The 21,407-nt window shown below is 41.9% G+C and overlaps 1 protein-coding gene across 3 annotated transcripts in view; it reads left to right on the top strand.

Annotated features, from left to right (window-relative positions):
- Nucleotides 1-21,407, top strand: part of LOC129713882 (TOM1-like protein 2) — a 40,812-nt gene that overhangs the window by 1,578 nt on the left and 17,827 nt on the right. For all 3 annotated transcript variants that reach the window (XM_055663242.1, XM_055663241.1, XM_055663240.1), the window contains exons 2-10: nucleotides 7,756-7,840; nucleotides 10,906-10,984; nucleotides 11,113-11,262; nucleotides 12,126-12,260; nucleotides 16,772-16,900; nucleotides 17,576-17,692; nucleotides 19,123-19,256; nucleotides 19,862-19,901; nucleotides 21,152-21,263. In XM_055663242.1, the coding sequence (XP_055519217.1) occupies nucleotides 7,756-7,840; nucleotides 10,906-10,984; nucleotides 11,113-11,262; nucleotides 12,126-12,260; nucleotides 16,772-16,900; nucleotides 17,576-17,692; nucleotides 19,123-19,256; nucleotides 19,862-19,901; nucleotides 21,152-21,263 (981 nt within the window). The remainder of the gene's footprint in view (nucleotides 1-7,755; nucleotides 7,841-10,905; nucleotides 10,985-11,112; nucleotides 11,263-12,125; nucleotides 12,261-16,771; nucleotides 16,901-17,575; nucleotides 17,693-19,122; nucleotides 19,257-19,861; nucleotides 19,902-21,151; nucleotides 21,264-21,407) is intronic.

The following is a 21,407-nucleotide window of genomic DNA, read 5'->3' as shown; positions in this document are numbered from 1 at the left end:
TTTCACTGTTTCATTTCGGGACATGACAAAATCTCATGACTGTTGACTTGACCTGACCCTTTGAGATGGGAAATTCCTCTCCATCTACATCTAAGATAGGCAACACTTTATTCTGAAACTATGCTCCCACAAGAGAAAATAACTTCCCATCTTCCAGTTAGGCATTCTCCTCAGAATATTTTATTTGATTATAACCATGTATTGTTTGTGAATGATGAGTATAGATCTAACCTATTCAACCTTTCTTCGTGCACCAATCTCCTCTCCCAGAAATCATTCCAGATAGCTACCTTTCTAGTGGCAGCAATATCCTTGAATGTGGAGACTTCAACTGTACTACAACTATAAATGTCAGCAGTGCAATTTCCAGGTGTTTCTGATGGGGGAAATTACCTAAATGTCTCCATTGCAGTTGGGACTTGTGGCGTTACTGTTAATGAGCAATAAGTCCCGAGTCAGCATGTTAATTAAAAGGCCATTATGGGTCTCCAGACATTTGATTTATTTATTTCCTTCCATCATGACCTCCATTGAAGCTGATTGTGTGAAAAATTAGAAGCTATGAAAGCTATGATCATATACAAGACTAACCAAAGGTAAAGTTTGAATGTAGGAGAGGGAAAGTGTGTATTCACAGTGCAGTAGACTGTTTAGCCCATTGCATCTGTTATATCTTTGAAAAGGCTGTCCCAACTAATCCTTCCCCCTCCTATTTTTCCTTCCTAGCTTTGCAGGCCTCTATTTCCATGCTACCAGCATTGCACCCAACATCCAGAGTTTTTTCACTAAATGCAGGCACATTGTATACCCAGTGAACAGGACCAGATAAATTAATATTTAATGGTCAATAGATTCTTCTTGATTTTACTTTTAAATTATTAAATCTTTCACTAGATTAGAGTTAGAGTCTATAACTCCATGGTTAGCTGCTGTTGCAATAAGCTACTGTGCAGGTAGGTTCTTTAAACCACTTTGCTATGTCCTTGTAAGGAGGCCTGTCAGATTTATAGTAAACAAAAGCCTAGCTTTGCCTGCTTTGTTGCCTATATGAAGCTGTCTTTGTTTCAAGCCGACTCCGACACCATTCCCCAATTCCTTCGCTACTGCATCAATGTTTGCATTGGTGCTGCCTCCTGCACTGGTGCAGAATTCCTCAATTTCATCAGCTTTACCACTCACTTCTACCTTGCCCCCAAATTAAATTGGACCATTTCTGAAACCACTTGCATTTTCTTGACATCTGTCTCCATCTCAGAAGACAAACAATCCACTAATATCAATGACTCTCACAGCTAGCTCCCATGATTGTAAGGACACTGTCCCTTTCAGTTTTCCTGTCTCTGCTTTGTCTGTTCTTGATGAGTCTGAAATGACTCCCTTTTTTCAGGAAACTCGACTCCTCTCCCCCACTGTGATTTGACCAAGCCCTCATCAGTATTTCATCTATGTTCTGCACTTCTGCTCCCACCCAATCTCACCTAGACAGAACAGGGGGAGATTTCCCACAGTTCTTGCCTTTCACTCCACCAGTCTCTGCATGCAGCACTTAATTCTTCAACAAGGGCACAGATCACTTTTTCCACAACCCCCTGTGTCTGCTTCAGCATTTTACGTATTACTATGAGTGCTGCATTCCTGTATCAACCCTATATTCCTAGATTCCCTTTGATGAAAAACATCTATCTTGACTGTGTCTGGCATTACAGCCCTCCTTGGTGGAAAATTGGCACAGTGGCGCAGCTGATAGACATCTGGGTTCGATCCTGATGACAGATGCTGTCTGTGTGGAGTTTGCATGTTCTCCCTGTGGCCACAGGGGTTTTTCTCTGCGTGCTCTTTTTCACATTTTTCCTGGTGCAGGGGTTGGGAGATGCCAGTACCAGATTCTCCAATATGTCATCTTGAGATTTTAAAACTAAAATGTCTGATGGACAGTAAATACTTGCGTCTTTAGTGATGCCAGCAACAAAGAAATTCTTATTAATTATAAAAAGTATCATTCTGCCATCTACGTTATACACTTCTGTCATCTATGTTATTTCTTCAAGCAACATAATTGCAATGTGCAACAGTAATGTTTTGATGGGTGCTCTTTTAACTAGTTTGCTATTTGCTGCAGTGGATCTGGTATGTCCTCTTTATAATAAAGCCAGTACAATTATGAATGATTATAGGATCTCCTTCTACACATTTAGTTTGCCAAGATATATTCGATGGTGTTCTGCCACAGTTGATCTCTAATTCTGTGCAAGAAATATATTCTCTTGGAAGAGAGAATAATCTTTGTATGCATGTTCCTAGTGAACATATTTTCAGAAAATGTACTTGTTTTGCATTTTTTATTTTGTTTCCTTGCACAATAGTTCTCATCTCTTGAGTGTCCCATTTTAATTGTTCCATCATTGGATATATTTCTCTACTGCCTAGAACTCCAAGCTATTAATTTTCCTCAGTAAATCCCCCTACTTCTGTGCATTACTCTCCTGCTTTTAACTGATCTCATAATCCATCTGTCCCAATAGCTACTTACTCAGGGTTTGGTAACATAGTACAGTAGTTAAGAACTGAATTAATAAGTTGGAGATGTTCGGATCCTTCCATGCTATTAAGAAATTTAAGTTCATGTGCCTTTGCAGTAGGATTCATCAGCTACTGAAACCATTTTCTACACATTTGCCATCTTAAACCTTGACTATTATGGAATTCTTTTGCCCCTGCCTCTTATCTTCCTGTTCACAATTTTTGGATCATTTTAACACACTGCTGCCAATGTCCAAATTTGCACATTACCCATGTTTTTTCACTGACCCATTTTGTCTGCTGTTTCAGCCATGTTTCACTTGAAAAGTGCTTGCCTGTGTTTTCAAATCTCTCCCGACTTTTCACCTTATTTTCTCTGTGATTTCCTCTTGCCATGCAACCTTCCAAGAGCTCAAGAGCTCTTTCTTTCCTGGCCTTTATGTTAACCACTTCCTTTGCTACCCGTGCCTCCAGCGATCGGGGCATTCAGTTCTGGAGTTTTCTCTTTAATCTTCTCTCAACTTTTGTATTCTTTGTGCCCTACTATCTACAAGGCACCAGTCAGGAGTACAGTACAGTATGATGGATTATTTTCTGCTTGCTGGTTGAGTGATTCTCAAGAAACTCAACATGCGTGACAAATTCCCAAGATCGTCAACATTACGTGTGACAAAGAACCTATTCAATTCCTTAATAGAGGAAGGAGGCAAGCAGATACCCACACTTAAATTTCATGCCTTAGGACATTCCAAGATTCCTGTGACAATGAAATACTTTTGAACTGCTGGGTTATTGATATCAGAATTGTGGCAGTAAACTAGCACACAGTGAACATCTCCAAATGTGATAATGAGCAAATATTCTTAGTGCTGCTGATTGAGGGATAACTATGAGTCGGGATACCCAGGAATATCCTCAGGATACTGAGGAAGAAACTCAGTTCATCACATGGGAGCAGTGGACCACCAGCTGTCGTGGCTGTATGTTTTAAGATAGACACAAAATGCTGGAGTAACGCAGCGAGACAGGCAGCATCTTTGGATAGAAGGAACGGGTGACGTTTCGGGTCGAGACCCTTCTTCAGACTGAGAGTCAGGGGAGAGTGAGACACAGAGGTATGGAAGTGTAAGGTGTGAAAATGAGACATCAAAGGGGATGTCAATCAGGAAAATGTAGAATAGATCATTGGTTACACAAAAAAGCTGGAGAAGCTCAGCGGGTGCAGCAGCATCTATGGAGCGAAGGAAATAGTATTTCCTTCGCTCCATAGATGCTGCTGCACCCGCTGAGTTTCTCCAGCTTTTTTGTGTAACCTTCGATTCTCCAGCATCTGCAGTTCCCTCTTAAACATAGAATAGATCATTGTTGGCTAGGAGATCTTGTTTTGTAATTGATGTGAACAAGGGTCTGGATACTTAATAATGTAATTAGGGGTTAGTTAAGGCAGATTCCTTTTTGATCTTATTTTTCCTGCATAATTAAGATACCAAATTATTTGAGCAGTATTATTTTTAAACTAATCAGGTGCAAATGCTGTGCATTCAATCACTCTAATTGGTTCTTTGAACTACTAGGCTTTATAAGATTTTTGTTTCTTTTAGACTAGCATCTCCTTTCCATACCTTTGAGAGTTCATAAATATCACTGTTTTGTGTTGTGATTATCAAATCTCGGCAGAATACCCCATGGTATATTTCACATTACCGTGAGGTTTTCCTTGGCTGTTTCTTGTCAGAAAACCAGTCACTATATCTGGACCTTCAGCACACATTGGGCTCTGTGGAGTAGAGTCTAGAAATACCAGTTAATGTTTTTTTTTTTCTCAGCATGATTCTTCTAAATGGGGGAGAAAAATACCAAGAGCTGACTTTAATCAGACAGTATCGATTTGTGGGCACCCGGGAAAGACCAGCAGTACATGTACATTGATCCACTCTGACCTGCTTGGCCTTGTAGTGTTACTCTCTTTATGCACTGCGTGTTTACCAGTGTATTAAGTCTTCTGAGATTATACTTCATTTCCAAACTCTGGGACATAATGTTACTTCTTCGACATTCCCTTGAGCAAGGATGATTGATTACCTTCCATTTTGGTTATGAGGAGGCTGAAGAATTCATAGACTCTGTCGCAGGTGGACATGAGATTTTGATGAAGCAGATAAGTCGCATACTCCTGACTGAAAGAGTCCAGATTTTTAAATGGTCAAGATCCAGGAAGTACCCTGAGTTGCGTGACGTTTTTGCTGTATCCTCCTGGAGATCTCTTGTTATCCTGTATTTTGAGTAGTGTGCCAGGTTCAGGAGTCTGGTATGAGGCATGTAAGTGATACAGCCTGCCCATGGGAGCTGTTGAGTGTCATTCAAGCTGTGATGCTGGCTAGGCATGTTGGCTTGGGGAGGAAACTGATGTTGATTCATTTCTCTTGCAAATGGATTTGGAAGATTTTGGGAAGCAGATTTGTATGTTATACCTGTGCACCAGAGCCTGGTATCCAACTATCTTGGGTCTATTTACGATCAGATGAAGACCAATGTCAAGTGTATGTGATAGCTGGTGAGAGAGATTAATGCATGAGGTTTTGCTATTCAGTGTCAAGTTTGGAACCTGGAACATCCTACCCCTCCTGGTAAACCTGAGCATCATTCCTCATCATTGCCCAAGATCTTAGCTGCCCTGATATTAACATCACCATCCTGCGCGACTCTCCAAGTCAGGAGCTTATTAGCTGAGAGAACATGGCAAGAGATTCCAGAAAGGAAATGCAACAGGAATGCAGTCCTTGCAGGGTGTTCAACTCTTGAAATAAAAATAAAAATGTTCTTTTAGTTCCCCAAGAGATAAGTGAGAACCTCAAGACTCAAATCAAATTCAAATCAAATCAAATCAAATTAGCCTTTATTGTCACTCAGACCTTGCGGTCTGAACGAAATTTTGTTGCCATATAGTGAAAATGACAAAAACACACAATAAACACAAATTAACATCCACCACAGTGAGTTCACCAGGCACCTCCTCACTGTGATGAAAGGCAAAAGTCTTAAGACTTTGTCTCATCCCTTCTTATTCTCCCTCTGCGCCGAGGCGATCCAGGCTTCAGATGTTGTGACCCATGGTAAGTAATGTCAGTCCCGCAGCTGAATCCGAGCTCCGCGAACGGGCCGGTTCTACTCCGCGGCCCGGGGTGGTCGAAGCTGCCGAAGCTGCGGCCCTCCAGTCCAGCGGACGCAGCTGTTGTTGCGGGAGCTTCGGAGAACAGGTCACCAACCTGTGACCTGCGAGCTTCCGCCGATGTCGTCCACTGGGCCCGCGGTCGAATCGGGTGGCCGCCGCCGCCGGAACACTGCCCCAGCTCCGAGGCCGGGTCGCCGCTGCGGCTGCCGCTGCCCCAGCTCCGAGGTCTGTCGCCGCTGCCCCAGCTCCGAGGCCGGGTGGCCGCTGCTGCTGCTCCAGCTCCGAGGCCGGGTCGCCGCTGCTGTCGGAACACCACAGCTCCGGAGTCGGACCGCTGCCGCTGGAACAATGCCCCAGCTCCGAGGCCGCCAGCTCCGCTATTAGGCCTCGGCGCAGGCGGAGACGGGGGATACGACAAGAGAATTCGCATCCCCCAAAGGAAGAGACCAAAAACATGTTTCTCCCCCCCACATACACACATACACAACCTAATAAATCAAAAATTAACTAAAACAGGACAAAAGGACAACAAAAAAAAGAAAATTAACAGACGGACTGCAGGCGAGCCGCAGCTGCTAAGGCAGCGCCGCCATCTTGGAATCTGACTTGCTATCACAGAACCAGCACAATGCACTTTTAATTCCTTAATATGGAAAGGAGATAAGCAGATGCCCACACTTCCATTTTACCCTCACGTATGTACCAGGCTTTGACACTCCAGGGGAAGCCAGGGAGAACTTAAAGACCAGGACTCAGATGGAGAAGGATTCCTCCTGAGCCTTTTCAATTCCAGGGTTGGAAAGGATGCAAATCTCGAAAGGTGTGATGGGCAAAGAAGGCGTAGGGAAAGTTAACTCCAGTGAAGCTGGCCCCTGATGAAATTCCTGGAACACAGACTTATTTATTATTGTTCTGCATTTTCCTACATAAATCATTCATGCCCACCCTTTTCTTGAATTACAATGAGTTGACATCTGGCATGTAATAGAGCCCCTTTATTTATGCTCCACGTTGCATTTCCTGTGTTTTCCAGGTAACCATCTGGTTCAGAGACCAGTTATGGCAACAATATCTTGCAGACCTGTGGATAAATTACAAAATGATGCTCTGCGGAAGTAACTGAGTGTGTTGCATTGTCTAATACTTTCGGTTGAGAATTTGAAATCGGGACTCAATTTTTGTACTTGGCTGGATGGGAAAGGTTGCACGTTACAATTTTGAAGAAGATTAGTGGAATAGATACCATTATCCTGACTAACTATATCCCTCAACCACCATTATTTGAAGGTCAGGTGTTCTGGTCACGTTCTCTTTGAGAAGTTTTATTTGTGATAAGGCACTTCAAGGTTGATCTGAGGATGCGAAAGGTCTGAAGGAGTTGTAAGTCTTGTATATTGACAAAATGAATGAGTGGGGGGGGGGGGATTTTATTAATAAAAGGGTCCATAAAAAAGCCTAAATGTTTTGAGGAGTGAATCTGTGAATGTAAAAGAGAATTAACTAGCGAAATGGAAAAAATGACGTAGATTCAGCGTGTGGTACTGGCGGACCAAGGAATCAAAGGCCGAATCTGACATACACCCGCCCACACACACACACACACAGAGTTTTAATATATAGATAGATGGAGAAGGAAAATGAACTCAAATTCCTGATACTAATATCTATACATCATATAATGCTTATTAGATGTAGATCTCAGACATCAGTGTATGGCATGGATATAACAGTTTAACATGAGAGGATTACCCAAGAATATGACCATCAAGAATGAGCTATCATAAGGTACCTCATGGTGTCCTTGGAGTCGTATCCAAGTGCCTGTGCAAATATCAGCAGGAGGGAAGGAAATCCCGCCTTGTGAGACGAAACAATGAAAATATTGCAAAGGGAAAATGAGTGTAAATGTTTTCTGGCAAACATTCATCCGTGCAATGATACAATCTATAAAAGATTGAAGTGTTTGCTCAATATTCGGCATAACAGGACTCGGAATAGCTCTGCCTTGCTAATCCTTTCAATCATTTAAGGTGGTTTCTCATGTGCTTTCCTTTTTTTAATAGAACAGGCAACAGATGGAACTTTGCAAGTCGAGGATTGGGGCCTCAACATAGAGATATGTGATATCATCAATGAAACTGAGGAAGGGTGAGTAATACAGAAGAATGCAATAGAACACACCCTTCAAATTCAGTGTATAAAATAACAAACAGTAATAGTTGCAAAGACAAATACAATGCCTCCAAGTCTGTGTAGGTTGGAGCTTAGTTGGAGGCTGTAGTGTTTAATAGCCAGATGGTTGTTGGGAAGAAGCTGCTCCTGAACCTGTTTAAGAAGGAACTGCAGGTGCTGGAAAATCGAAGGTACACAACAATGCTGGAGAAACTCAGCGGGTGCAGCAACATCTATGGAGATAGGCAACGTTTCAGGCTGAAACCCTTCTTCAGACTGAACCTATTTATTATAGTTTTCAGGCTCCAATGCCTTCTCCCCAAAGGCAGGAGTGAAATGAGAGCGTGGCCAAGGTGGTGTGGGTCACTGATAATGCTGGCTGCCTTTTTGAGGCAACCAGTCAATATGCTCTCTACTGTACACCTGTGGAAGTTCAAGAGAGTATTTGTCAACATAACGAAGTAGAGTCGTTGAAACCAGAGATGTTGTTGGGTGGATGGTGGGATGGATGATGCTCATTTAAGAGTCTGTTTAAACAACATATTCCCGATCTCCCAACCTACTTCATTGCGCCACTTGCAATTGTTTTTATTTACACTTTCTCTGTAGCTGTAACGCTGTAACAATATATTCTGCCCTCTGCATTTTAATCCATGATTTACCTATTGTACTTGTGTGTGGCTTTGATTATACTCTGGAGTAGGTTGATTTTACCGAGTTGCACGCAAACAGCCCTTTTCATTGTATCTTGGTACATGTGACAATATGTTGACAAGTCATCACCAATACCAATGATAAAAATTGTTTAGGAGAGGGTTGCTGGGTTTATGAATGGAGGGAGAAGTAGGGGTAATATTTGTAAGGGTGTGGAACCAGAGCTTTGTTGATTCGTATTCAGAATGTGCTGCCTCTAGTAAGGCTAATGTTTATCACACAATCCTAAGTGGCTTGTTGGGCCATTTCCGAGCCCATTCAATAGAAGATCTTGTTCACCGTGTTTCAGTCACACTCCGAAGGTGGGCAGCAGATTTCCTTAAATTCGAGGGAGTTAGTGATTCTTGGGTTTTAATCACAGTTTGAAGGCTTTTGGAATTACTTAATTAGCTGAATTCAATTTACTTTACTGCCATGAAGCAATATGAGAATGGTGACTGGTCCAAGTGTTGTGTATAATTCCATCAGTATAACCATCATGTTACTATACCCATAAATACAGGCCTGCGTTCAATTTGTACAAATTTGCCCTTATGGAATTTATAATTTGTTTTCCAAAGATGCTTCCCCTTGGTTTGGGGATAAAAATGCTTCCCTTCATTAAGAGCATAGCAATTCTAAATTTCACGTACGAGTTGCTTGCACCAGGTATTTCATAACTGACTGATATTTATTCTCATTCCCCAACCCTAGTTTTGGGCTTGAGAGAAGCCTTTCTTAATATATCCAAAGGGGGAGTTGAAAAGATTTTTGTTAAACGTTCGGCTTTCGTGTTATTGTGAATCTTGTTTACCCCAACTGCAATTCCCCTTTGGATCACTGTGTTTTGATCTTTTCAAAGTAATAAACAACTTGGTTTATTCTAGAGGAATGCACCTGCTCCGTGTGAATGCAGTCGGTTCTAGTGACAGTTTAGAACATTCTATCCTTATCCTTATTATTTACTTCAACATCAAGACTAATCAATGTTGATCAAGCATAGAAAAACCATCCACTCGAATGACAAACCAACTTAATTGAAATCTTCATTTGTATCAGATGGCCCATACATGGAGAAACATCCCCATGGCCAATCAAGAAGGATGAAGTAGGGATCACAGCACCATTTGGCACGTTGGCCCATGAATAAAGCTGTTGATTTGAGAAATGAGAGTCACTGAAATATTGCTCCATGATGAATTTACCTTAGACTGAGGATGCCTGAGGAGAAAGTTCAAAATTTGATCATTAAAGTGTTATGAATGTCAGATGTGTGATACTTGTTTTTTATATTTAGTCATTTATTGCAATGTTTTTTTATGGAATTGGCAGGTCCATTGTACACACAAATCTGGTAATAAACATTGGGTGTGAAGGATATTTTTAGAAAATTGTAGGGTTAAAACTGGAAACGCCCATGAAAGTCTGCTTTAGCACGTTTGTTTGCATTCTTGACATACTTGTTCATTATCAGTATTTGCAATGTTAAATTAAGTTTTCCATGCCTTCATCTGTTGATGAGTGGTCTAATTATAGTTGGTTATCACTGCACTAGAGAGCTTTGGATTCTGAAGGTAGACAAAAATGCTGGAGAAACTCAGCGGGTGAGGAGAGCATATATGGAGAGAAGGAGCTAGGCAATGCTTCGGGTCGAAACCCTTCTTCAGACGATTCTGAACAACGGTTTGTTTAAGAAGGAACTGCAGATGCTGGAAAATCGAAGGTAGACAAAATTGCTGGTGAAACTCAGTGGGTGCAGCAGCATCTATGGAACAAAGCACTTTTGTCTACCCTGAACGACTGTTTCATAACTTATAAATATTCTGCCTTCATACTCCTGATGACTCAATTCATTTAAGACCAAAAGTGAACAAAATATCTATTAAGCGATTTAGTTGAAAAGCAGCAGCAATTTCTCACCAGTATATATTAATGTAGAATTGCAGCTTTGTCAATTATTTCTCCATGTACCCATTTGCCCTTTGTTGTTTTTCTGGGTAGCTACGGATATCCTTGCAACCCTTTACTGTTTGAACAGTTCCTTGGCATCAGTGATTACTTACTTGCACTCCATTTTTATGGATTGTGAGTGACTGATAGATCAATTGCCTCCACAATTTGGGGCAATTAGGGATGGATAGTAGATGCCATTGTTGCTAGTGATATGCAAATGAATGAATGAAATATGAATATTTAGTGCTGACACTTCTTCATGACCATGGGAATCAATTTTGTGTTATCTTGAGCTTGGCGGTTATTATTTAAATCATCAATTCATTCTCAAAGAAATTCAGCAATCAAGTATTTTTGCCTTCTCTTTCTAAATAGATCTTTGCTTTGTTCCTCAGACCAAAGGATGCGATCAGGGCCTTGAAGAAGAGGCTTTCGGGAAACAAAAACTTCCGGGAAGTGATGTTGTGCCTGACGGTTGGTCTTGTGTTTTGCCTTTAACTTAAAATCATTTGTGTTAAGAGCATTGTAATGGCAAATTAATTGGTGCTCTGTGAATCAAGGTGTTCTAAGTTTAGATTTGTCTCTTTTTTTTACAAATACAGGTTCTAGAGACCTGTGTGAAAAACTGTGGCCACCGATTCCACGTGCTGGTGGCCAGTCGTGACTTTGTGGAGGATGTGCTCGTGAAAACCATTCTGCCCAAGAATAATCCACCCAATATAGTGCAGGATAAAGTGCTGAGTTTAATCCAGGTAAGAGACACCTATAGTTCATAGCTGTCTGCAATATTTAATCAATTGGCAGAGATCATTAGAGGTCTCTTAAACTTAGCGGAGTCAGGGGATATGGGGAGAAGGCAGGAACGGGGTACTGATTGGGGATGATCAGCCATGATCACATTGAATGGCGGTGCTGGCTCAAAGGGCCAAATGGCCTACTCCTGCACCTATTGTCTATTGTCTATTGTACAAATCGATAACAGCAGACCAACTGATCCACAACCCATAGAGTGATCAGAGCATTATGCTTAAACTGCTCCAAATTGCCAGCTCGCTTATTTTGTAACCATGTAACGTGGAAGAGGCAGGAATGGTGTAAATCCTAGACAACTAATGACAATCATCAATGCAAAAATCTTAGATATTCCAGATTTGTTTTTGCAAATTCTCATATAATTCCACATTTTGATTCTCGCCTCCGTAGTGTTGGCTAACAATCGATCAAAATAATGAATGAGTTGCACATTCTCCTAACAGAAGGCTGAGGAGGCCATGTCAATTAATATTTTTAAGGCGGAGATTGGTACGGGATTATGGGGAGTAGGCAGGAGAATGGAGTTGAGAGGGAAAGATAGACCAGCCATGATTGAATGACAGAGCAGACTTGATGGCCCACATGGACTAATTCAGCTCCTATAACATCCCCATAAATTGTCCCCATAAACCGATGCCATTGTGTACAGATACCCTCACTGGCACTTTATCAGTGGGACGGGTAATTTAGTTTGAAAGCTGTGATGTATCTGTCCCATGATGAGAGATGGTTAAAGATAAAAGCAGACATGTTTAAGAAATATGTAAAAATGTTAATCCAATGTTTTTAACTTTGGGTGCAGGCTTGGGCTGATGCTTTCCGGAGTACTCCAGATCTCACAGGCGTTGTGACTGTTTATGAAGAACTGAGGAGAAAGGGACTAGAGTTCCCTATGACTGATCTTGATGCATTGTCTCCCATCCACACGCCTCAGAGAGTAAGTATGAGATGAATGTGTGGGTAGGAGATGCAGATACTGGTTTAAACCGAGGATAGACACAAAAAGCTGGAGTAACTCAGCAGAACATGCAGCATCTCTGGAGAGAAGGAATGGGTGACGTTTCGGGTCAAGACCCTTCTTTAGACAGGAGAGGGGGAGATACAGAGATAAGGAAGTGTCAGGTGTGAGAACCAGACATCAAAGGGGGGAGAGATCAAGGTAAATGTAGAATAGATCATTGTTAGCTAGGAGAAGGTGACAACAAAGCAAAGAGAGATAAAATGTAATCAGGGACAGTCAGACTGGTCTGAGAACTGGGAAGGGGAGGGATGGAGAAAGAGGGGGGAGGGATGGAGAAAGAGCAAAAGCAAGGGTTACTTGAAGTTAGAAAGGTATAAGCTGAATTCTGTTTAGTGTCTACCCCTCTGTTGATTTAATGGGCTAGTGAACAGTTAAAATCCTTAAACTAAGTTGGTTTGGTAGGGTCTGAATATCTTTAGCATTTAATGATTTCGGCTTTTGATGATGTGGATATTTGACAACAGCATTGATTCTAACAAAACCTGCAGGTGTAAACTGGTCAGACGGATCATTTGTGACTGATTTGAGTCTCCCAGTGCTGCAATAATTATTTGGAGAGCAAAACAGCTTATGATCTACGTCTTTGCAACTGGGTTTGCATTTTGTCAGGCCATCATGTCAAGTGTGAGATGTTCAAGGAGATGGTTGATAACCATGTTTTGGAAGGATGGAGGAGGGGACGGAAACATTTAAAATGCCAGCTAGGGAATAGGGAAAGGGAATTTTTTTTGATCAGCTGTTTTGCCACCATGAGATCATTTGAACAGGCAATCAGTCTAATGGCCAAGACAGGCTTGAAGCTATTATGGAGGAGAAATTAGCTTCACTCTTGAGATTAGACAGCATTGTGGGTCATTTGATGTGGCAATCATAAGTTTGCTAAAGATAAGTTTAGTTTTGAGAGACAGCGTGGAAACAGGCCCTTCGGCCCATTGAGTCCACACCAACCATCTGTTCACAAAGTGGATAACGTTAGTAAAAATGATATTGAATATAACCAAAATGTTATCAAAATTACTTTTAAGATTATGGATGGCAAAGATCTCATTCACAAACTCGCATTCTGCAGGGAAATATAGAGAGCTGAATGATTGTCATTCATAAAATGATGAGGGACACAGATAGGGTAGACAGTCGGAGTATCTTTCCCAGGTGGAAGTCCCAAAGACTGCTTTTAGGTCAGCGGGGGCAAAATGTAAAGGAGATGTGCTGGACAGGTTTTTTTTACACAGAGAGCGCTGGATGATTGGAACGTGCTGCCAGGGGTGCTGGTGGAGGCAGATACGATAATGGCATTAAGAGGCATTTGGATAGGCACTTGGATATGCTGGGAATGGAGGGGTATAGATCACATGTAGCCAGAGGAGATTAGTTTAGCTTGGCAGCATATTTGATGCGGATATTGTAGATCGTCGGGCCTGTGTCTGTGCTGTACTGTTCTACGTTCTTTGTTGTGCTTTTTGGTCCAAAGCAACACTGATAAGTGAATTAAACACAACAGGAAGGAGATTGGCACGATTAGCCATCAGTGAGAAAGAATGGTTGTCTGGATGAGTTTGATGCTTATCGAGGGAGCAAACTGTAGAATCTAGTGTAGATGCTCTGTGGATTCTTCCATGAATTGCCAGCAGGGGGCACATCCATGTCTTTTCAAACCTGCAGGAAGACAGGAGTGACGAGAGAATAAGTGTTCCGTCTGCTCAGAGAAGAAGAGGGAGATACAGCATGGAAACAGGTCCTTCGGCCCATCAATTCCACGTCGACTATCGATATAGTTCTGTGTTATCTCAAAGATCGACACAAAATGCTGGAGTAACTCAGCGGGACAGGCAGCATCTCTGAAGAGAGGGAATGGGTAACGTTTCGGGTTGAGACTGTTACTCCAGCAGTCTGTGTTATCTCACTTCCTATGCACCAGGGGCAATTTACAGAGGCCTATTTACCTACAAACCCCTTTGGGATGTGGGAGGAAACCCACGGGGTCTCAGATTGAACATGCAAACTCCACACAGACAACACCCGAGGTCTGGATTGAACCCTGGGTCTATGGCCTTGTGAGGCAGTGGCTCTACCGGTTGCGCTACTGTGCGTTTATATTGAAAAAAGTTGCTTTCTTCAGCCTTTCCCGATGTGTTAATGGCCTTGGACAAACCGTTTTGTGCTGATGTTGCATCACAGATTTCTAAATATATAGACCTCAATGTTGTTGAAAGTTTGAGTATTCCGCTGACTCTTTTAGATAGCTCCAGTGACCTGTATCTTATTCTGCAACATCTCCGCCCAAACAAGAAATGTTCCCGTTCATGTACCCAATGTGCAGCTTGTAGGAAGGTCGATGAGTCCCAGCCTATCAAAGAACTGAGAACATCTGAGGAGTAACTCACTCAAGCTCTTTAAAAGTATGGAACTGTTTCCCAAAATGAGTGTGGAGAGAATTGTATGTAAAATATATCATTTTGAGTTAGTCCTGGTGTTGTGGAGGATGTTTAACCTCAAACTCCGACTGCTGTTTGAACTTCTCACTTCTGCTTTTCCCCATAACATCACAGTAACTGCAGTTTCAAATATATATTTTCTATTGATGTACTGTGATTTGAGATATTCAAGAGTATTAAAAAAAAACCCATGTGCCTTTCAACATTTGTGCTATGGGCTATTTTTATTAAGCATTCGTTTTGTTACAGAACCAAACAGATCTGTATGTAAAAAAATTGACAACAAATTATTTGGAGATCTTCCTATGAGGCACCTATGACCCCTTTTAGGAGCAGCAGTCCCATCAAGACCACCACTGTCTCTTGCACAGACAGTGTAAATTACGTACATTAACCAAACAGGTTTCAATTGTATTTCCAGTGTGAAGTTGTAATTAGGCTACACACCAGAACTAATTAAGGAGAAAATCTTCTCTGATTCAGGTTATAAATATCATCCGATGACTTCGAAAGTACTTCCACATAATCATTAGGAAGGGAGACACGAGGAACTGCAGATGCTGGAATATTGAGTGAAACACAAAGTGCGAGAGTAACTCAGCGGGTCAGGCAGCATCTGCGGAGAGAATGGCTTGGTTCGGGGCCCTTCTTCAGAAAATGCATAAGAAGAGATCAATTTTTGTGTCTTAAAGAACTGCAGATGCTGGTTTAAATCAAAGATAGACACAAAATGCTGGAGTAACTCAGCGGGATGGGCAACTTCTCTGGAGAGAAGGAATGGGAGACATTTTGGGTCGAGATCCGGCTTCAGTCTGAAGAAGGGTCTCGACCTGAAACATCACCCATTCCTTCCCTCCAGAGATGCTGCCTGTGCCACTGAGTTACTCCAACATTTTGTGTCTAAGAGATTAATCCTGATGTATAATGTCTGTATCGCCCAAATGTGCCCTTCAATCCCACTTTCCAGCTCTTGGTCAATGCAATGGAATTTTATGGTTCACTGTGTGGCTATTTGGGTACATTTTAAATGTATTGAGTGTTACTGGATCTCTTCCAAGCAATGAGGTTAGGCCATACTATTTGTTAAATTTAAAAAGCAAAACTCTTAATCCTTTTACCATTAATAAAAACCACTGCCCCCAGTTATTGTCACCTTTACTGGGAGAAATGGGCCTTTGCAAGATTAATGTAAATAGACTTTCAATTTTGCGTGCTTTATTGAACTCTCCCGAAGGACGTAATGGCAGTCCAGTCATTCCTTCCACAGCCACAAATCTGATTTATTTGGCCCCACCTTGGTTAAGTCCTGATACTGAGTGCCACATTTCACTTGTATTTATATATTGGACAATTTTAGTTGACTACAAAACACCCCTCACCCTCTCTCTCTCCTGCACTCCACTGGGACTCTACCTACTTTTCACCTCTCCCTCCCCTTCCACCCACATTCCTTCATCTAGCATCGCAATTCTTCAATCCTTTTGTCTAACACCTTCTGTCTTTTCATTTCTGGCCTTTGTCCACAATCTGCCTATCAAAAATTCCCTTCATCTGTATCAACCTATTACCTGCCAGGCTATGTGCCCTGCCCCTCCTCTCTTCCAGCTTTCTCTCCCCCCAACCCGACCCCCCAAGATTAATGTGAATAAGGGTCCCGACCCAAAACCTCACCTATCCATGTTCTCCAGAGATGCTGCCTGACCCGTTGAGTTACTCCAGCACTTTATGTTTTTTTTTTGTAAACTTGCATCCACAGTTCCTTGTTTCTCCAATGTTCTACCTGCTATGGATGAATTAATTCTGTGAATGAGCCTGTTAAATCATCATATAATCTTCTCCAACTTTTATTATCTCTTGTGGGTCAAAGTAAATACAACACAGTTACATCTCTAACAGTGCAATTATTCTGTTGTGCAGCTGCTTCTCGGGTTGGAAACTTTGCATTGCCTATCTCTCTGCTTACAGATGCTTATTTTCTGCTTTGCTTTTCAGACCACTCCTGAAGTTGACCCGGCAGCATCACAGAATTCCGGTGCCGTGCAGTCGGCACTGTTCCCCGTCTCTGAACAACCCATTCCAGTAGCATCACCAGAGGGTGGAATTACACCTTCCCTTGAACAGGTAAAGTATAGTACAGTGGGCTTCGTGGCTGCACGTCTAGGATTAATTAAGGCTTCAAGGTCAGTTTATTGTCACATGTACCAGTTAAGGTACAGTGAAATTTAAGTTACTGTAGATGGTTTATGCATGCAACCTATAATGTAGCTACCTCAATACCACTAACCACACCCAGTCATCTTAGTATAACTGTGAGCAAGAGGAAGATATCACAGTTATACTAAGATGACTGGGCGTGGTTAGTGGTATTGAGGTAGCTACATTATAGGTTGCATGCATAAACCATCTACAGACCTTACCATACAGCCATACTGAGTGAAAAGCAACAAGCCTGAAATTCCAAATCATATTTCACAATATAATACAACCACATAAAAGCTCACATAAACATCCATCACAGTGGATTCCACATTCCGAATGTAGTCATTGCTTTTGAACAACTACAGGTATGACTGAACATGGAGCTTGCTGAGTGATAAATGATTTACTTTCCTGTCATATAATATAATTTCTCTGGTGTTGAATACTGTTGCATCATGAGTGAGCCAAGCTATCACCAGAGAGAATGCTCGCCAAATGTTTTATACTTGAGTCAGTATTTGTTGGAGGCACCTAGAATAACGAAAAGGCAGACAATATGCACTTCTTTGATCTTGACTTTTAAATCGTGTTTTGCAGGTTGCAAAACTGCGGAGTGAACTGGATGTTGTTAATGGTAATGTCAAAGTGATGTCTGAAATGCTGACCGAGATGGTCCCAGGTCAAGAAGATTCCTCTGACCTTGAACTATTGCAGGTGAAATATAAATCTGAAATAAGATCAGGCCATTCATCCACTTGCTTCTGTAATGCCAATCAATTAAGTTGGGGTTCATCTGTGTCCCAAGTTTCATTTGCCCACTTTGTAATATGTTAAGTGAAATGGAACAGGATAGGACAAGGTGCAGGGTTAGGAAGTGATAAACTTTTGGCCAGATGCAAAGTTGAAACAACTATCTTGTTGTATGTTAAATATCTTTGACAACCCACAATCCCCCATCACCACATCACCACATCACCAAGATGCCCCATCTAAGCTAGTTCTTGATTGCTGTTTTGGTATCTGCCTCAACTACTTCCTCTGGCAGCTAGTTCATGTTTACACCCTTCTGTAATGACATTCAGTTTTAAAATTAAGTGAAAAACTTGCCCCTTAGGTTTTGATTAAATCTTTGCCCCTCTCACCTGCAACCTATTTCCTCTGGTTCTTGATTCCCTTATCCTGTGTAACAGATTCTGTGCAATCACGTCATCTATGCACCTCTATCAGATCACCTCTCAGCCTCCTGCGCTCCAAGGAATAAAGTCTTAGCCTGCGCAACCTTTACCTGAAATTTCGGCCCTTGGATCCTAGTTACATCCTCATAAATTTTCTCTGCACACTATCCGGCTTAATGACATCCTTCCTGTAGCAAGGTGACCAAAACTGAACAAAATACTCCACAGATATCATGATACCAAGCTTTTAATGTTTTTAATTATGATCCTGCCCACCGCATTTGCATTCTGCTTCTGATGTTAACGGAATCTTGTGGAAAGGCTTGACTGGAAGTTCACATTGTAAATGCTAAAGCACCCACTTTCTCCTTACTCTTTGCAGTGCCTCCCTCCCCGCCTCTTACCAGCTGAGTGCCATTCAAGTGTAAAATATAAAGCATTCCCCAATGGCTCAGTAAGTTTCTTGAGAATGTAGCTGAGACAAATAGACTGGTAAATTTCTGGGTTCAAGAAGGAACTGCAGATGCTCGAAAATCGAAGGTAGCCAAAAATGCTGGAGAAACTCAGCAGGTGCAGCAGCATTTATGGAGCGAAGGAAATAGGCAACGTTTCGGGCCGAAACCCTTCTTCAGACTCTTCAGAGATTTCTGGGTTTGATCCTTGTGCATTGTTCACTTTAATGACCAGTGGATGAAGGAGGCAGAAACTGAACAGAGTTATAGCTGAACAGGTACCAATGGTGGATGGAGATTTGTGATGTAAGATGTGAACACAATCTAGCTTGAGCTACCACTTTGGTAGCATTGTTTAGATTTGCAAGTGACGGGCATTCTTGAAAAAGGGAGGCTATACTTTTGTGAAATAGAGGGAAAGGGGTTTAATATTTAAACATTCACCTAGCTATCACTAATTTTCCCCCCGTTTACAGAAAATATAGCAGTTGTATCTAATTTACAATTCCGCCACCAGGAGCTGAACAGAACATGTCGAGCGATGCAACAGAGGATCCTGGATCTCATCTCCAGAGTGACCAGCGAGCAAGTGACAGAGGACCTGTTGCATGTCAATGACAATCTCAATAACATATTCCTTCGATATGACAGGTACCTTGCGTTACACCTTTTCAGCTATAATGAGTGGCTCTGCACCTTTTGCTATTTTGGTCACAAAGTGCTTTTGGTCCATTTTAACAAAGCACTAAAATGAGATTTTTTTTTCCTTCCTGTGCACCTTTCCTGTGAATTATTTATTTGCCGGTTCGTACAGGCAAATAAATGCAGGAAGGCTAGATGCAGGAAGATTGTTCCCGATGTTAGGGAAGTCCAGGACAAGGGGTCACAGCTTAAGGATAAGGGGGAAATCCTTTAAAACCGAGATGAAAAGAACGGGTTTTCACGCAGAGAGTGGTGAATCTCTGGAACTCTCTGCCACAGAGAGATTTCTGGGTTTGAGGCCAGTTCATTGGCTATATTTAAGAGTGGGAGTTTTGGATGTGGCCCCTGTGGCTAAGGGGATCAGGGGGTATGTAACATGAAGGCATCTAGCTTGGTACGGGATACTGAGTTGGATGATCAGCCATGAAAAAGGGATTGAATGGCGGTGCAGGCTCGAAGGGGTTTAATATTTAAACATTCACCTCCTGCACCTAATTTCTATGTTTCTATGTACCTAACGTCCACTTCATGGATTCGACCTTTCCTGTTTTCAGGTTTGAGAGATTCAGAACTGGACAGAATACTGCCAACCGAGTGAGTATCAATCAAGTGATTTACTCTTGCAGGCTGAGTCGCTGCAATATAGAGCCGGCACCAAGGGTAACTTAGCCTGAAGGCAGATAATGTTGTCTGTCGTTTGATGTACGATCATGTGGATTTAGCAGGAGACGCAAGGAACTGCAGAAGCTAGAATCTGGAGCAAAATACCAAATGATAGAGGAAATCAGCAGGTTACACAGAAAAGCTGGAGAAACTCAGCGGGTGCAGCAGCATCTATGGAGCGAAGGAAGCAGGCAACGTTTCGGGCCGAAACCCTTCTTCAGACGGAAATCAGCAGGTCAGGCAGCATCTGTAGAGAGAATGGACAGGTGCCATGACCTGAAATGTGCCTGTCCATTCCCTCCACAAATGATGCCTGACCCACTGAGTTCCTATAGCACTTTGACCTCTTTCTAAATTAAAAATGCAATCAGACTATGAAGTGTCCTGCCTTTTCCATCTATCCGTTGTTGAGCAAGTATTTAACTACCTCGGCTTAAAATAAATTATTCAAAAACTCTGCTTCTTTGCGGAAGAAGTTCTGAAGACTCAATATATTAAAAAAAATAATTAATGGGCGATTTACTTTCATATTCTCGCATATGTTGAAACAGCCACTCCACCTCTGACATTCCTTTTGTATGCTTCAGTGAAAACAGATCTGTTATGTGTGATGTAGTACTTTGGGAATCTGATTTTGTGTGGGAGGTGAGGAGAATTTATTGTTTATGTTAAGATTTTGAATGCACTACCTTAGAGAGCAACCGAAGCAGCAGTAATAATTTGTCAAAACAAATTAGATAATCGGTTTATGACGTCTGCAAGCTCCACGCTTGCTTCCATCTCGGACTGTAGATTACATCTGCCAGCCTCCATCATTTCTTGTTTGATTTCTTTGATTCCATACACATGAAGCCACAAGTGGCTGCAGATGCTGGAATCTTGAGCAAACAAAGTAGTGAAGGAGCACAGCATGCCAGGCGGTCTATGTGGAGGGAAATGGGCAGACGCCTTTTTGGGTCGGGACCCTTCTTCAGTTCAAAGAAAGGTCATGATCTGAAAGATCGTGCATCCGTTTCCCTCCACAGATGCTGCCTGGCCTGCTGAGTTCCTCCAGTCCATATACTTGATCTCAATTGCTTTCAGAAATTGATTTGTTTGCAAAGTTTATTTTGTTTTTTTAAAGTTGTATTAAACATCTAGTATGTCTTAAATTAATTGACTGTTATTTTTCCTCTCTCAAGGTGCCCAGTGTTTCAGAGAGTGCGGACAGTTTAATAAATCTTACACCAAATTCTCCTGCTGTTGTCACTCCAGTTACTGCCTCTAATATCTCGACACAGCTGGCGGGACTTAGTAAGTGATGGCTTTGGTTGATTCTTATTATTTGGAATGAGGGTAGAAATTGCATTCCTCTTCCACTCCTAGAGGTGCCGTATATAGTATAGACTGCAAGTCCACTCACTCCTATACAATGTCCCGACATTGCCAAACATTTTA

This window comes from Leucoraja erinacea, chromosome 37 (assembly GCF_028641065.1).
Source record: "Leucoraja erinacea ecotype New England chromosome 37, Leri_hhj_1, whole genome shotgun sequence".
In the NCBI taxonomy this organism is placed as follows: domain Eukaryota; kingdom Metazoa; phylum Chordata; class Chondrichthyes; order Rajiformes; family Rajidae; genus Leucoraja; species Leucoraja erinaceus.
Note: the sequence above shows the minus strand (reverse complement) of the source record. Positions and strands in the feature narration are given on the sequence as shown.